The sequence below is a fragment of the Patiria miniata genome, unplaced genomic scaffold (assembly GCF_015706575.1).
Source record: "Patiria miniata isolate m_02_andy unplaced genomic scaffold, ASM1570657v1 HiC_scaffold_5, whole genome shotgun sequence".
In the NCBI taxonomy this organism is placed as follows: domain Eukaryota; kingdom Metazoa; phylum Echinodermata; class Asteroidea; order Valvatida; family Asterinidae; genus Patiria; species Patiria miniata.
Genome location: NW_024037072.1, coordinates 26,847,298 through 26,866,026, shown reverse-complemented (window position 1 = coordinate 26,866,026; position 18,729 = coordinate 26,847,298). Strand labels below are relative to the sequence as shown.

Here is an 18,729-nt window from a genome sequence, read left to right as displayed (position 1 = left end):
CGGTACGAGTACAGGTATTTTTTTCTTGCGAGTACGAGTTCGAGTACATATTCATGAGCTGTACGAGTACTTGTACGAGTACTACAATCCTGTATGATATGATAACGTGTGCGCTTTCAAGAAGGTTTATGCGTCAAAACCTCTGTTCAAACTGTAACCATATCTTGAAAACGTCATCGCAGGCAACCGTGTCATGCTCAAACGTATGTGGCCAACCAAAGCTGCCATTTGCCATCTTTGGTTATCACTCATAATTGGGTAAAACGGGATATTCATTAACATTAACCCCCGAAGAAAAGTAACGTTTTTTTGCAGCAACAAAGCTGGCATATTTTAAATTGAATTACACGTGAGGTTTTTTTTTCAGGCCAACAATCCTCCATATCTACAACGATATCCTCATCGGAGATTGAAGTGATTCGGATAAAATGCAATGAGTGTTACGGGCAAAAAACCTCTATGATGCATCCCTGGATCTGCACACGGAGTGCTTGACAGGATGGAAGCCATCCATAGCGGATTCTCTAATTACCGTTACCAGCCTCCATTGTTTGATATCACCAAGCAGACAGCCATCGAGTCAAGACTAATATTATGATTATAGCTGTGCGTTCCCTTTTGCCGGCTGCTAGTGTGTAGTCATCAAGGCGGGCCGGCGCCATAGGGACGCCGCGCCGTGCGAGAGCCCCGGTAACTCGGCTGAGTCGATGAGAGATACCGCGGCCCCTCGGCGTAGTTGGCTTGAGCTACAGGGTTTCTTTTGTCTGGGCCATGGGTAATTGTCACAACTGAGTACGTATGAATCGGGTAGAATCCGCCCTGCGCATTTCTATTTTTTTTTTCAAAATCATTTCTGTGCTTTTTTCCCGGATTGAACGTTCATGAGTGCTTTGCAAACGTTTGGACACAAAGATAGGGCGTACCGTTCTCGGAATATTTGTTATTGCATAAAACAAGGTCCAATTAAAAAAAGTTGCCATCCGTATAATACGTAAATAGGAGAAGGTGCTTATTCACATAGGCCGTTAATCAGTGAATTATTAATGCCGAAAATCAGAGAACATTTTTGTATTGATAAAACTACGATTCTGTTATAGTTCTATTAGGCATGAATTTCGGCACACCACTTTTCAACTTACGACCGAGATTTCACGGGCGGTATTTACATCTCAATTACAAGAAGGGAAAAGAGGTGCCTAATGTGTTGAGAATAGGACGTCAAAGTCAGAAATTAAGAATCAATGTGAGACGAGACGTGATAACGACGCCGACACAAGTGGATACCAATGTTGATGATGACAGTCAACAATTGAAGACTGTTATCGTGAAAACGTAGAATGCCCACTTATGAGTTATTCCTGGTCAAGTAGTTTGCCAAACTTCATATTCGGTAAAACGTGCAGGTTTACTTTTATTGTCAGTTAATAGCTCTCAGATAATCCTGAAACGTTTTCTTTGTTCACACTTGCCCCGTTAGATTTAGGGAGCCTTTAAACCCATAGGCCTACACATATAAGAAAGGTTATGTTTAAATTCATACAGTGAGTTTTGCCTGGCTCTGGAAATATCATAAGTATGATGTCTGAAAAGGAAAAAAATCGTTTCCTCTGATATTATCTTTACAGACAGCGTTAGCGAGATTTTTTTTAGAAACAGCTCCTCGAATTCAACTTAGGCGGTCAGTTACCGCACCGAATACCTTCCCCCCGTCTCGTATCGGCGTTATCCCTGCCTTGGTACTTGCTTTGCGTGCCGTGGGTTTTTGATCGTCCGTCCCTTTTTGCTTGGTTTCCTCCTTCAAGTCACAAACCCTCCAGGATGTTTTCCTCTGAAGCCTGAATCCGATACCTCGGCATTGTCTCCTTGCTGCAGGTTCTTGCATACAACATAAATAGTATAATGACATTGCCTTGCTGAGAATCATTGCCCGAAGGAAGAAATGAAATCAATGATCTCATTCGTAGAATCTTCATTGACCGGCCGAACATTAACCCCCGATGTCACCTTTTTCAAGCCCAACTTAAATTTGCGCTCCCTTTGCTCTTTAACAAATTCTCCCTTTTTTACTATTAATATATTGTCAACTTGTAGGCCTATGTATTATTCCAGCCAAAATATTTTTCTTTTTTTTTCTTTTTAGTTGACGTCTGAAACCCTCCGGAAAAAAATAGTTTTGTTTTTAGGCACAAACAGACCCGCTACGAGAGTAGACTGGCTCCCGGTCCGAACAATATTGATACTGATCGTTGGGCGGGAACCACCCTACCATGCGAGAACAGAAGTATTGTCTGGTAGCCAATAATTCGAATTGTACAGTAATAATTCAGTGACTAAACATGGATCAATTTTTTTTCGGTCGATATCTCATTCCAAAGTTAATAACTTCTTTATTGCTAGGAAAATAGCTTTAAACTTAAGGAATCTGTTCTTCGTGACGAACCTCGAAAATAGTACGGGGAATGGAACTTTAAAGCCATTCGATTTGCTAACGTTACAAAATAAAGGCAAGTATAGCCCTGCAAAAAAATAACAAAGGCCACCAGCAAGTTACAGAAGAATGAAGATATTATTTACCGTTTTGGGGTGTATGCTAGTAGATGGAGACTAATAACATCAACAATATTCCGTGATGTTTTTAGTAAACACGCGCTGACTCTGCAATGCACACAGCGGTATGTGTGCCAAACTTGTCTAGAAATACATATAAGGCAATAAGACTCGCACGACACCAGACTAAAACAAAATTCCCATTACGTGAGGCACCGATCAATTCTCAGGCCCGCAAACTGTTTTGTTTCACATGTTTCAGCTAAACCCAACACCAAAGATATTAAGGATAAGACCGAATCTAGCTATTCAATCAAAATACAGCGTCGTTGTTATTTCAGAATTGCCAAATTCGTTTCGAGCAAAAAAATGTTTACTCTTAACGCGCCGAAAATAATCGCCTCTTTCGCACGTCGGGTATCGTCAACTATTACAGTCACCTTACACCATCGTTCTGATGTTGTGTCTCATTCTTTCTCAAAGAAACAAATAAGTGGACCTAAAACATGGGAAAGCATATCTTGTTGTTATCCCCTTATAAAATATTATGATAACAGCGCCTAGACGGCATGTATGTCATAAGTTAGCCAATGCTTGAAAGGCGGTTGAGCCCAGTGCGTATGCAATGAGGTTTTGCATTTGCCACGGCGCAATACCAGCACCGGGCGTGACTGCATCGCATCATGCCGTGGCTGAACTGACCTGGCCCCGCCGGTGCACGCGCTGCCGCACGGTAAAGGCACAGGCAGGGGATAAGCGCTTATGTTTGGACTGAGTCGTCGAGTGGGTAAATGATGTTTGACTAGCACTCTGCCCGACTTCAACGTGGTCGACCGCCGGCCATCCCTCCTCATATACCTGCACTTTTCGAGGGGTAAGCTTGGGGCCTTGAACCCTTTAAGAATGGATGCGTTTTCATGAAGAAACCATCGGGGGAAAAATGTGGTATGGACCTGATTTTGCATTCATGAACATTAGCTGCCGGTGTGCACTTCTTCTCTTTTTCCGGGGTCCGGCCGGGAAGTGGGACTTGAGGGCCCGCCAGCGTGCAGGGCCGGGAGCGGTCGAGATCTTCATAATTCATGGGCCTCGGTCTTCCGCGAGTTCTTTGGATTATTCAACGCAATTAAATCGAGTCAATCAAATCAATCTGCATGCTCGAGTTTGCATCGCCGCTACCCTCAGTGTCTAGTTGCAAGTGGCAATTGGGAGGCAAGTGTTTGAGAACCATTAGACTTACGATCATTGGTCCAAATTGAATGGCAAGAAGTAGGGGAGGGTAAAATCAAAACTCCGCCAATTATCCACATTCTGTTCTTATTTATAAAAAAAAAAAAAAAAAAAAAAAAAAAACAAAGGAAGATATTCCCTATCTCGATGTATAAAATAAGCACAATTTTCTCAACTTTTCATCGGAATTTTACAAATGAATTTTTCAACAGTTTTCTTTTGTTCAAAATTTCTGAAAATAACGTCCGAAGATTGTTATCGGTAACCGCGCTCCGTTTCAGTTGTAAAATCAGAACTGCTAGAAACTCGCAATATGTTTGACATGCTTTCTCCCATATTGAAAGCAACTCTTGGGTTTCCTCAGACTAGCAGTGTTAATTTTGTATATTCAATCAGATGAACCAAGTTTGCACCAGGAGGTTGGACTGGAAATTTGCTGTGCATAACGTGTTTCTTAAATATGGTCAGAGGGAATAAAATGAAATCCTTTGACAAACACGTTGGAATCAGCATAGCTCGAATTGAAAGAAATTATATAATTTTTTTTTTTAATTTATCGCTAATTCTTTTCCAGTTATGCATGTTATTCAATGGCGGCCGTTTTACACTTATGCAAATCTGTAAAACGTGAACACTTTGCGGTGCAATTTTTTTTAAAATGTAACACTTGTTGACAATTATAGTTACAATGTCGGTGTATTGTGCCCAAATTATTTTGTGAGTACACGTTCATGTACAATAATTGTATTGGAAAACGCTCAGATTTCTATAGCGCATGATGAATTTTCTGAAGTTTTGAGCCGGCAATTATTGTTGATGGTATTTCAAATGAAAGGTGGTCAAAATTCTCAATACGACACGAAAGTTGATGAAAGAATTCGTTTAAAAAAAGGAAACATATTTCAAACAAAGCGGAAGCAGAACATCTTCTTTGTAGTTTTTTTATTTGAATAACTGATTTGGAACTGAAATCTTAAATAGCCCTAGTTTAAGGGTGAAGTAACAAACAAACAGAACAACAGAGTGTGTGTATTCAGAATTGTGCATAATACATAGTCGATCACTGCCATGTACAGATTTACCTAATCTTTTGACAGACTATAGATGTAATTGCCACACTTGTCTGGTAACACTAACAAAATAATTTAACAAACAGTTGATTCGAACCTCAAAAGTCGGTGATTAATGAAGATGTTTAGCTCGGCATACAAATTAATGACGCCTTGCTTGCCTATTAATGCATCCATTGGCGACAGTACACCAATTGGATTGTGGACTCAAATGTTTAACCCGATTCTTTGGTGAGTGTTCACGTTCCGATATGGGTTGAGCAGCATTTGACTCGGGCTATTATTAGAATGAGCAGGGTGGAAAACCAAAGCGATAACATACCATGATACCAGCGGGGCCGTCACAGCTCTGGTGGAAGGATCGATCATAAAGATTTACAGTGTCCAAGGACCAGTATTTTACTCCCTTTGTTGGGTATGATACCCTTGACGATAGATTTGTCGCTCCTCGAGTCGATGTATATACACCGAGAGCAAAACAAAAGAGACAAAGAACTGGAAAGAGCTGACGCTCGAGCGGTGTTTGCCCCTTACCTGGTGTCACCCTTCACCCCGAACGACAATTAATAACGGCCGGGCTATAGCCTTTCAAACCCCCGCCTGCAAGGACCGAGGACCGTACCCACTGATGACCTCTGTCAATCGTCAGGATTGCAAGCCATCGGACCCCGCATCGAGCACAGATATTCCCCCTCGCAAGAGAAATGAAAAAGGCCGATGGAGTCGTAAAATTTCCCTATCTACCAGGAACACGATGGTAGTGGTCTCTGATGAGGGAGGGCATGATATAGTGGGGAGGAGGTGCGGGGTTATCAGTTTCGCGAAGGCGCACAATTTGAGTTTTATAAATTAATGTACCTTTTCTTGGACCTTTCTTCACGAAATCATGCAAAACTTATGTCAGTGTAGACATTCTTTGACGTAATTTTATAGTCCTTTAGTCACCGTCGACGCAAAGTTAAGTCTTGACAATTTTTTTTAAGTAACGACGTTAAGAGGATAAAATAAACTCACAAGTTACCATCGAGGTTCTCAGCATGAAATGAAGCTGCAAAAGACACTTTACAATTCAGGGTGGGGCCATAAACATGTTGCTTGGTGAAAAGGTTTTCCTGAAAACCGCTCGAACAGCGCGCCTTCGTTCCTTTATTTATGACAGTACTGTTTAAGATTACAAACATGACAATGAGCTTGATCTAGTTTTAACATTGATATGATCAAATTCAATCGAGGGCTTGGTTTTGTTCGTGATTCAGCTGGGTTGGACCGATAAGATCAATTTCAACCGAGGGTCAAATTTGTATTCGTACAACAACCGGGGTCATGACGTATGTATGTGATCTCATATAGACAGCGCAGTGGAAAACAGGTTGCGTGTTCAACGACTCTCAGGGAGTTTTACAGATACGGACTTGCAAGGGTTTTTGCAGGTTGTAGCGATACCAACAATCTACGCACTGCCGTATTTTGTTGATACTTTGGGTACCGACTAATTTTGATCATATTGCGCCAATGTAGGCCAAGCCTTGCGAAAACTAGCCTGACGGCCATGCGTGTTGCTTTTTTTATGAGTTGCTGCAGTGCTGAAACTATAATTTTAAAATAATTATTATGTTTTTAGTGTCGTGGACTGGAACAAAGTGAATCCAACCTGATATTTATCAGTTTACATGATTTATTATTGTCAAATTCGTTGTCATCAAATCCTGCAGCATCACTGGCCGCACATGTCACATTATATAATTTCACCATCTTCGCTGTCGGCGTTACCTCCATGATAACAAACACAATCATTATATTCATGGCAGTCACCATCACCACAAGTACCCTATTACCATCGCCCTCAACGGCTATCGCATTCACCACCATGACACCACCTCAAATATCAATCAAGTCACAATAGTGTTTTGTTTCGGTCGTGCCGGTCCATCAATTCACCATCATCGTGCACCGTCAACACCTTCATTTTAGCCCGTCCTCATCATTCTCCAACTCCATTAACTACCTGCCTAATCGAATCTGAATAAGCACTTCACACTTCAAATACTCTGCCAACTACTTTGGCCAGAAACCCCATGTCCTTCTCTATTATTTCCTCTTGTTTTTATTTAATCGCCTGGATTGCATCGCACAGCAGCGTCAATAATCAAGCGACCCTATTTTAGTCGGGCGTATCCCCAGCTTCGTGTCACTCAAGCTCCTTGTTAAAAAAAAAAATATGAGAAAGAAAAAATGGGGGACCGGGGGAAAGCTCGGTCAGTGACCGGCGCGTTCCTCGGTATTGAGAGGCCCTGGATCCCGCTGAATGCACGCAATGCTTGCTGCTGCAGATGATGATTATGAATGGTAGAAATATGTGTCTTGGTGCGGGGGAAACTTTGCAGGGATCACTTGACCTATGACCCCGAACCCGTGTCAATGACCGGCACATTATGCAAGAAGAAGGGAAGAAAAAAAAAGCAGGTCGCCAACGAAAGTATGATATCATTTAGGATAAAATATAGGCTAGGTTCATGAGTGTCAATGGGAACAGGCGGTAAGATGCACGGATGAAACGATCGTCGATAATTTATCGGTTTGCCTGACTTTTCAGCAAACTATTGTTTGAACATAAATAACCTGCCATTTGACATTTGGGTCATTTGTACAATTTTCATTTCGTTAGAATAAACGAGACTGTTTTAAACAGAAAATACACTCCATCTTTGTCCATCAAGACGTCCAGCATTATGATATATGACGCCTCCAAATGTGCCTTTCTTTTCAAGTTAAAACAAGATCCTCCTCACTTCTTTCTTGGAGCAGTCTTAGACTGTCTTACAACCCTCAGATTGACCCTCAAGAGTCTTACTGAGACAAGTTGTTTCTAAGACATTTGAATGAAGTACATAAAAAGCTCGACGAATGAACCATTGATGAAGGACTCGAGCCCCCGGTCTCGTGACTCGGCTCGGACTCGTGGCCTTTTGGACTCGGCTTGGCTCAGAATCGGCTGTAGTGGCGGTCTTAAAAAAAAACTATATGTTTAAACTCAAGAAAAACACTTTAAATTGCTGTTTAAAACGGTCCCGCGTTTGTTTTCTGATTACTTTTAACTCTTGCCTGAGCAATTGTCTTTTAGATACCTTAATTGCTATAGGATTACGGCAAGAGACCGTTTCGACTTTTTACTGTGTTCTCAGTGCTATACTCGTGTCCGCGCGACCGCACGTGTTCTGCTATAAAAACCCTTTCGCGACAGGACTCCGATTTGGCTGGAACGTGACAATTTGGACTCGGACTTGAGCCGAACTCAGACAAAAATGGACTGGGACGTAGCTCGGTCTCGAGACTTCGTGGACTCGGTTCGGCTCGGAGGAGGAGGACTCGACTACGTCACTGAATGGAAACGAAAAATCCACATTTGCAGTCACTCGAAAAGTCGAAACTTGTCCAGAGCGCCTTGATTTCAGACGTCGCTTTAATGGTCGCTTTAACGCTTTAATGGTGGTTAATGGTGGTTGCCTGATGTTCGCATGTCTAATGCCAAAGTCCATCTGGGTCGACGAAAGTGGTTCCTAATACCATTGGTTCGGCATGACTTTCACTGTCGATTGTGAGACCAAATCATTAGAATAAACTAATCTAACATTTAAAGGACAAGGTATACTAAGCATGGACGTCGCCAGGATTTTTCTTGTTAAATGTATATTAAATTAAAAGCAATAAGATTTGTTTCCTTTTCTGGGGCGGGCGCCCCCCTTGCCCCCCCCCTCCCCCCACGACGCCCATAATTTTAACCAACGTTGCCTAAACAGGTAAACTGTCCAAAAACATGAGATGAAATACATGTATTTCCAAAAAGGTGCGAGTTGCAGAAATATTCTTTTTGATGTTTAAAACTTTAAGTAGGAATAATAGTGAACAGCCGTATATTAGTCACAAATATTTTTTAGACATGTAAGTTTTTACCAGAAACTGAGATTTTGTCCTTTTTTCATTTTTGAATTTCAATAATAACACTCGCCTAGAGAATGAACGAATGAAGCAATGAGCGTCATAAAATCGTTTCTGCCAGGGAATTGTCAAGCATATAGTATTCTGTCAAATGTGGACTTGAACAATGCCATATTAAGACTTTTTCTATAATTAAAATTGTTTTGTGAATCCAATCTTCGAGTTAAAATACCTTTCAGGATGAACCCAAATACATTGCCTAAAAAAAACCCTATTTTTTGTAATACATATTTTAAAAAAAAAAAAAATGTCAACACCCTTAGATAAAGGGATTTCGTTTTAAACATTTCGTAAGACTAAATATATTTTTGGAGAGGGTTCATAAAGTGATGTCTATACAATGATGGCGCATTTCACAACGATCATCTTCACATCAATATAGGCCCTAGGCCCTAAACCAGCACTGGAATAAATTCTTTGCTTGAATTGAGCGATGTTTGCTATTTCGTTTAAAGATGTGCAAACATGAGTATGAAAAGGTCGGTACATGTATAAAAAGGTGGGCATATTTTGTGATTTTGTGTGGTGGTGATCCGTCGAGTCGTGCACCACCTTCCTGTGCTTAGGGCCGTAGCTCATCTGGCATGCATACCGCCTAGTACACGCTAACACACTTGACAGTTCGGGCAGCTTCACGGCATGAAACGCACACGACTTCCAGTGGGCGTAGAGTGACCACAACTAGACCCTATACGGAACATAAACACAGTCTACAGGGTCCACGCCATGCGCCAGCCCACGAGAGAAGAGTTCGGGGGCGTGCGTTCTCCCGTGTGTTCCTCTCGAAAGAAAAAGAAAAAAGCTTTCGACATAAGATGAGTGGCTGGCTCGCTCGTTGTGCCGGGTTGAGTCGCTCGCTCGTTCCAGGTTTTTTTTCACGGACATTTAAAACGCCTACGTGAGGCGAATCGCGGCTTGGGTTTGGCGTGGCGGGGCCGACTTCGACAGTGCAGTCACCGTTGGAACAGCGTGTCATAATGTTTTTGCAGACAGTCAACTGTAGAATAGAGTGTGTATTTTAGGAATTATTGACTGTGCATAACGCATGAATAAAGATGGCAGCCATGCAGACGGCTCGTTCGTCTGAAGAGGGCGGGCTACGGTGTACGGGTTACATTACTAAGATCCGCGCAGACAAAGTCACAATAATGTATTTCCTGAACGTGGACACAAAATGCTTGCCAGTCTTAAAAATGGACAGGCAGTCTAAATACATTGTTGCATGCGATGGCCATTATTTTGATGACCAAGTTTGACTGAGGAGTCAAATTAAAGCTGTATCATGTAGGTAAGGCCTTAAACGTAAATATTTGATTTGCAAGCACCTCGCTCCTGCCCATGCCCGACCGATCTCGTGATAAACTTGAGCATGAAATTAGGCGATTACACCCTCTTTAGTTAGAGATGGGGGAAAATACAATCACTTCATGCCACTCTGTCCCATCCAAACACTTATAGTTTGGTTAGATTGTCCCAACGTTCAGTGTAATTTTGGTTGATAGGTTACACGAGTTGAGGTGTTTGCAATGTAATCAGAATTTTTGTAATTTGTTTTCCTGAAAGTCAAATCTCGGCTACAAGCAGCTGTAGAACTTCAACCGGGTGTTTGAGGCTTTGTTTTGGTACATGGATACCTGCATAATGAATCCGACTCAAAATCGAGCTTCTTAAAGGGAATATACAACATTTGCAAACATCGAAAAATAGAACTACCAAGTTTTTACGAAATACCTTACTAGGATGTTGGTAAAATGTAAAATTATGGCACCTGGTGTGAAGTCATTTTCAAGAAAATGGTATTTTTGTATACATTTCCAACGGTGGTCGGCCGACCAGCGTTGGAAAAACCTAACTATTGTTCAACCACCATTTTTCAGTCCAAATTTTGTTTGCTATTGGTTACATGTTCATGAACGGGTGCAGGCCAGCTAGACTGGTTCCCTTGCCTTACAATTTTCCATCATCTATAAATTGATCCATTTTATCTTTTGTGGAGTCAGGGAACCAGACTACTTGAAAAGTTTTGTTTTTCTTGGTTTTTCCAATCTTTTCGAACACAAAAGTTCAAAAATGTCAGTGTAACAATAGTTGATCTATTATAGTACTAACCCCTCAAATAGTTCATTTCTAAAAATTAAAGGCAAAAGCCAATGATGTACATTCCCTTTAAAGGGGCATTACGGCCTGAAATACCCGAAAATGTTATGCTTTTGATTGTTAACTTATAGCTCTATTTGAAATGAAACTAACTTATTGCCTTACCGTTCTAGATAAAAGACGCGGCGGACATTTTATGGCATACGCATTCGTATTTCTAGCCGTGTCCATTCAATGTACGGTACAAGTTTGGGTGTTCCTGCATGGCATTACGCCTGAGGACAGACAACAAAAGGAGCACAAAGGGGCCATTATTCCTCGAAGGAAGGTGCCTATTGTCCTCGAACGCAGGTTTGTGTGCTTAGTCTATGGGAGAGTGTTATATTACAGGGACAAAGGAAAACACAAAGCCAATCCTCGGAAGCATAGCAAAAAACGACAACGTGTGTGTGTGTGTGTGTGTGTGTGTCACATAATACACACGGCACCAATACACACATGTTGTTTCTCGCACGGTCCGCAGAGTGCGATGCTTTGGTGGCACGTGTGCAGCAGGATTCACAACTAGCACTCAACAGCTCGAGTTTTGAGAGTCAAATTTTTGCCCCCTGAAATTCGCAAGAATAACACAAGAAACGCCCAGTTTTGAAAGGATACCTGTGTGGACGTTTATATCCTATTTTTAAATACTTCTACCAATTAACATCATTTCGTTTAAAACGCGTTTTGTAGCCCAATTGGGCGCATTCCAGGACGGTATTCCTTTTAAACGCGTTACAATGTATATAAACTGTTGCAAAAAAAAAGCGTTTTTAAGTTAAACACGTACCGGTACTAGGTTTTACAGTTTACGTTTGTATGGACGAGAGGCATATTCATGTGTGCTTTGACATCACTTTCTTGGTTACATTGAAAATCACCCAAAATTGTACACGTTTAAGTTCATAGCGATGCGAAATCACTTGTCACATTATATGAACAAGTCAGAATTAATGTTCAACTAAATTAATAAGTGTATTGTGCGTCGAAAAGATTGCGAAGTGCGCTGCATAGTGAGCCCTTAAGCGACAACATTCATAGGCCTAATCCCATACAGCGTTCATCGGGTATGTTAGCATACGATAAACCACACTACCCTACCACCTAAGACTAACGATGTTAACCACTCACCTTTGTAAATATAATGTTCATATTTTTTCCATGCGTGTAATGCGAACCTACTGCATGTTTGCAATGGCCAAAATATATATGCCTATTGTCTTCAAACGTCACGGTACTATCTATCTAACTTATTTATATGCAGGGTTGAAAGATCAGATCAGAGCGACAAGAAACATCGATCAAGAAACAATCAAAATGTGTAATTGACAAATCTACTCCAAAGCATTTGGTATTATAAGATCATGGCCCACCTTGGAAGAGTCTGAAACTCTGAAACATGACATACAAACGGGTGATTTTGCGAAAATCGTATGGCGCTACCGCTGTGTTACGTCATATGGGCCTTATCTGTAGGGAAACTTACAATGTAATGTAATATATTTAATGTTTCTATTCTCAATCTGCTCAGCGCCTAATGTGCATTGTCAAAGGGACGATTATCTGATGTCCCAAAGTAGTCCACTGAAACCTAACGTCATGTTATGATTTTTGTGTCAAATAAAAGCCTAGTTACTCAAAACGTTCCCTGCTGGCGTGGTTCGTATGTAGTCAGCAAAACATTGAATTATAATCTCGATTGTCTGTGACGTTTACTTGTTTTGCTTGTCAGTATTGGATGGTCTGCGAATTGCAACACGTCAGATTCAGTCAGGGGTCAGTGCCTGAGAGCGAAATGCTTTGCTCATCTTGCACGCGATTCCCTCGGCATCGCTTCATCAGAAGCCCACCAAGTTGGACTCGGAAATGCTCGTACTTGAAGCAGTAGATGATGGGATTGATGAACATGTTGCAGGCCAGCAGACCGGTAAGGGCCTGGTATACGTCACCATCAAAACTGTTGCCGAAGAAGAGAACGGTCATGTAGCTGATTTCGGCCGGCGTCCAGCAGACAACGAACATGATACCAGCAAGCAGCACTGTCACCAACACGTTCTTCTTCGCTTTGCTTAGTGAGTTCAGTTGACCACCAGCTGGATTGCCGACTTTTCGGGTCAGGACGATCAGTATACGAGTGTAAGTGTAGATCAGGATCGGTAGGGGTACTAAGTTCTCCGTCCCTAGCACTTCCACCCCGAGCAAGACCTGAAGGCCTGGCCCCATTGGGATTGCCTGGCACTCTCCCTGACGTGGTTCAAAGACGAAAAGCAAGTGGGAGCTGTACAGGAATCCGACGGCCCAGGAGGTGGCCAGGGCTCACTTCAGCTTAGACTTGGACCAGGTGTTACGATGCTTCACTGGGTAGCAAGTCGCCATGAATCGCTCCAAGGAGATGATGACGAGGTTGTAGGTAGAGGTCACACTGAGGGACCAGAACAAGACGGCAGAGTGCACGGCACGGCAGGTCACCTGGTCGTAGATATTACCTTCCAAGGAGACCACAAAGGGTAACTCCGGGACAACAAAGAAGAAAAAGAACATCAGCCCGTTTAGTGCATCTATGACAGACTGGTGCAGGAGCAGCCACGATTCGTAAAGGAGCTAAACGCTCGACGTCTGAGCAGCATAACGGTGATGACCATGGCATTGCCGAGCACAGCCAGACAGGCGATGATGGTGTTAATAACATCTTGAATCAATCTGCTTGGAAAGTTATCACCTCCGAGATTCGGGACTGATGTGGTCTCAGACGCGTTATACGAAGCCATATCGCACTTGAAAGTCGTGTTGATCAGTTTATCGCACCCCATCGTACGCTTATATATATATACCTAGCGCAAGACAACGGCAACCATGCGTTGCTAGAAGTATCCTTTGTTTGCTTTGTTTCCATCGTTAAAAGGATGAATATTCTATTGTGTAGAAAGTGTCAATAAGTTAAAAGAAATGTTCACCCATCCATATTTTCCTTGCGTGGTTATTTAATTAATAGCGACGAAACGCGCGGCAAGTTGACGGCAGCAGAATGAATTCGATTTGTTTTCAATCTCAACTTGATTTAATATCGGCTGATTGTCTTTGCTGTCCTTTTCACGTGAGTGATATTGCTTTGTTTGTCATTTTTATAGCCAACTGTTCATAGACACCAACAAAAAAACACGACCGTTGGGTTGCCAAGTGCGATAATTACAATCACGCAGATATGTGAACACAGAATTGAACGGTATAGCTCTAGGCTATAAAAAGTCAACCGACATCACACTATAGTGCAGTTGGATGCGACGAGAGGACAGTGATTTACGCAAACATCTCTCGCATACCGTTAGTTTTTCTTCAGTCCAATATACAAAGAAAAATAACAATGGAATTGATTTCGAGTGGATGTTATTTCCTGAATGACGTAAATGCGTAGTCTGGTTCCCTGACCTGACAATTTCCTCCGACGCCCAGACGTCTAAATTGTAGGTCAGGCAGCCTCCGCGGCTAACAATAAACATGACGACATTGACGGCTTCGGCTTCGTTCCGAATTCGCTTTATTACTTATGGCTTTTAATGTTCCGATCAAATTTTTCAAAAACATTACCTGCTTCATATGTCATACAGTTTGAAAGAAAGAATGTAAGGAAACATTGACGAAGGTTGACCCGTACTCTTAAAAGTTAGCGACCCAAATATCATCTTAGCAGGCGAAGCCAAAATGGAGACCACGCCGAGTTTTGGAAAATCCCGGTAACCGTCGCCAGATTCAAATACGCAGCAAAGCTCGCCCCTCGTACGATCCTAGTGCATAATTGATGCACAAAATCGTCATTGATTTTTAAGTTTCTTGATGCATTTATGAATATTAATTATCAACTTAGTTTTTAAATGTTTAATAAGCAAGGTAGTTATTAAATAAAACCTATTTTATACCCAAAAATACCCGGGCGCTATTTGAGATTTCGACGAAATACATTCGGCAAACTTCGGTCATTTTCGGAAAAAGGGGGCTTTTCTCCCGTTTTAGTCACGTGCCGTATATATATTTTGTATAGATACTAGCGGCCACCTGACCTAAGACTCATCAGAAATAGTCAGAATAGTTTGGTCTGGGAACCAGACTAGTAAATACGACGGTAGACTGGAGGTTGGGAAGGGTTTGTTTTCCCCAAAGGAGAAAAGCATGAGGGGGTTGAGAGAGGCACAATTTAACACAAAAACACACCGTTTTGAGGGATGGTTGTGTGGACGTTTATTAATATTGTGCGTCGAAAAGATTGCGAAGCGCATATAATGAGCCCTCAAGCGACAACAGACATAGGCCTATTGGCAAGTACTATTTTGTTCAGACTAATAATATTGGACCATCTACATGACGGTTATTTCTTTGTACATTAGTATACGAAGGATTGAAGTACCAGTCGCAAAAGTAGTGTCGGAAAATTTGGACAAGAAACAATCAAAATATGTCCGTAAATTGCGACAATCTACCCCCAAAGCTTGACTTCTAATTAATGATTAAGGTATCATTAAGATCACGGCAGATACCAGAAGATTATGTACCACAACGACACACAAACGATGATTTTGGGAGAATACGGGGGTTGCATGGAGCTACCATTGTGTTACGTCATGGGCCTGATATAGAGAAACTTACACACAATGCCATATTATATTTGTATTCTGAACCTACTCAGCGCGTAAAGTGCAATAGTAATTGCAAAGGGGACGATTATACAGGGTGAGTAAAAAAAAGAAGGTGAAACCCACCTGACCTAAGACTCATCAGAAATAGTCAGAATAGTTTGGTCTGGGAACCAGACTAGTAAATACGACGGTAGAGGGGAGGTTGAGAAGGGTTTGTTTTCCCCAAAGGAGAAAAGCATAAGGGGAGAGAGAGAGGCACAATTTAACACAAAAACACCCCGTTTTTGAGGGATGGTTGTGTGGACTTTTATATCCTACTTTCAGCTGTTCTTTCCAATTAGCATCATTTCGTTTAAAACGCGTTTTGTAGCCCAATTGGGTGCATTCCAGAACGTTATTCCTTTTAAACGCGTTACAATGTTTTTAAACTATTGCAAATTTTTTTTATATAAGTTAAACCACGTACATGGTTTCACAGTGTACGTTAGTGGGGACGAGAGAATGTTCCATATAGATCCACGCAACACAATTATGTGTGCTTTGACGTCACATTGAAAATCACCCAAAATTGGACACGTTTAAGATTATAGCGATGAGAAATCACTTGTCTTATTATATCATTAAGCCAAAATTAATGTTCAACTAAATGTATTAATATTGTGCGTCGAAAAGATTGTGAAGTGCATATAGTGAGCCCTCAAGCGCCGACATAAGCCTAATGGCAAGTACTAGTTTATTCAGACTAATAATATTGGACCATCTACATGACGGTTATTTCTATGTACATCAGTATACGTGTCGGAAAATTTGTACAAGAAACAATCAAAATATGTCCGTAAATCGCGACAAATCTACCCCCAAAGCTTGACTTCTAATTAATGATTAAGGTATCATTAAGATCACGGCAGATACCCGAAAATTCTGAACCACAATGACACACAAATGATGATTTGGGGAGAATTTGGGGGTTACATGGAGCTACCATTGTGTTACGTCATGGGCCTGATATAGGGAAACTTACACACATTATATTTCTATTCTGAATCTACTCAGCGCGTAAAGTGCAATAGTAATTGCAAATGGGACGATTATATAGAGTGAGTAAAAAAAAAAGTGAAACCCAAATATCGGGACAATTGTTTTCGTGAAGTTCTGCATGAAGCACTGTCTAAATCTAGGATATAAAGCCCAATTCGTAAGCTTTCTTTTAGTACAAGAATCATTCAAATCATTCATGTACTGTTAAAGTTACGGAATTTTAAACACAACCACTGTTTTTAAGTTCTGTCCACGGATCACAAAAAAAGTGTGCGTTCTTTCAGCAAAACGAACACAATTCACATACACACACACAGTCATATATAAGTATGTGATTTTTTTTTCGTTTTGCTCAAAGAACACTAACCTTCTTGTGAACCGTGGACAGAACTTTAAAACGGCGGTTTTGTTTAAATTCCGTAACTTTAAAAGTACATAAGTGATTTAGATAATTCTTGTACTATGGAAAGCTTATGAATTGGGATTTTACATCCTAGATTTTGAAAGTGCTACATGCAGAACTTCATTAAAACAATGGTCCCGACATTTGGGTTTCGCTTTTTTTGACACACCCTGTATTTTATAATCTAGTGTCCCAAAGTATTTAACTGAAACTGACGTCATGTGCGCACATCGTTGTGATTTTTTAATAGAATAAAAACCTACAGTTTCTCAAATGTTCCCTTTACGCGTGGTCCGTATGTAATGCAATGAAACATAATCTCGATTGTCTGTGACGTTTGCTTGTTTTGCTTGTCAATATTGGATTGTCTGTTCTCCGACTGTCTGCGAATTGCAACACGTCAGATTCAGTCAAGGGTCAGTGGCTGAGAGCGAAATGCTTTGCTCATCTTGCACGCGATTCCCTCGGCATCGCTTCATCACAAGCTCGCCGAGTTGGACTCGGAAACGCTTTTACTTGAAGCAGTAGATGATGGGATTGATGAACATGTTGCAGGCCAGGACACCGGTCAGAGCCACGTACACGCCATCACCAAAGCTGTCATCGAAGAAGAGAACGTCGATGTAGTAGATTTCGGCCGGCGTCCAGCAGACAACGAACATGATACCAGCAAGCAGCACTGTCACCAACACGTTCTTCTTCGCTTTGCTTAGTGAGTTCAGTTGACCACCAGCTGGATTGCCGACTTTTCGGGTCAGGGCGATCAGTATACGAGTGTAAGTGTAGATCAGGATCGCTAGGGGTACCAAGTACTCCGTCCCCACCACCACCACCACCCAGAGCAAGACCCGAAGGCCTAACCCCATTCGGATTGCCTGGCACTCTCCCTGACGTGGTTCAAAGACGAAGAGCATGTGGGAGCCGTACAGGAATCCGACGGCCCAGGAGGTGGCCAGGGCTAACTTCAGCTTAGACTTGGACCAGGTGTTACGATGCTTCACTGGGTAGCAAGTCGCCATGAATCGCTCCAACGAGATGATGACGAGGTTGTAGGTAGAGGTCACGTTGAGAGACCAATGCAGGACTCCCGAGTACACGACGCGGCAAGCCAGCTGGTCGTACGCGTTACCTTCCAGAGAGACCATAAAGGGAAACTCCGGGACCACAGTGAAGAGAAAGAACATCAGCCCGTTTAGTGCATCTATGACGGACTGGTGCAGGAGCAGACGATTCGTGAAGGAGCTAAACGCTCGACGTCTGAGCAGCATAACGGTGATGACCATGGCATTGCCGAGCACAGCCAGACAGGCGATGATGGTGTTAATAACATCTTGAATCAATCTGCTTGGAAAGTTATCACCTCCGAGATTCGGGACTGATGTGGTCTCAGACGCGTTAAACAAAGCCATATCGCACATGAATGTCGTGTTGATCAGTTTAACTTACCCCATCGTACGCTCATTATATACCTAACGAAAGACAAACAGCAACCATGCATTGCCAGAACTATCCTTTGTTTGCTTTGTTTCCATCTTTAAATGATGAATATGTTAATGAAGAGCTTCTTATGTTAAAGAAAGTTGAAATAAATTAAAATAAATGTCCACCCATCCATATTGTCTTTGCGTGGTTGTTTTATTATTAGCGGAGAAACTTGATTTAATATCGGCTATTTGTCTTC

General features: G+C 41.8%; 1 protein-coding gene across 1 annotated transcript; it reads right to left on the bottom strand.

Annotated features, from left to right (window-relative positions):
* Positions 1-17,560: 17,560 nt before the first annotated feature.
* LOC119741325 (allatostatin-A receptor-like) lies at positions 17,561-18,457 on the bottom strand. The gene has a single exon (XM_038217075.1). It carries the CDS (start codon positions 18,455-18,457, stop codon positions 17,561-17,563), a length of 897 nt encoding a protein of 298 aa, XP_038073003.1.
* Between the last annotated feature and the right edge of the window lie 272 nt (positions 18,458-18,729).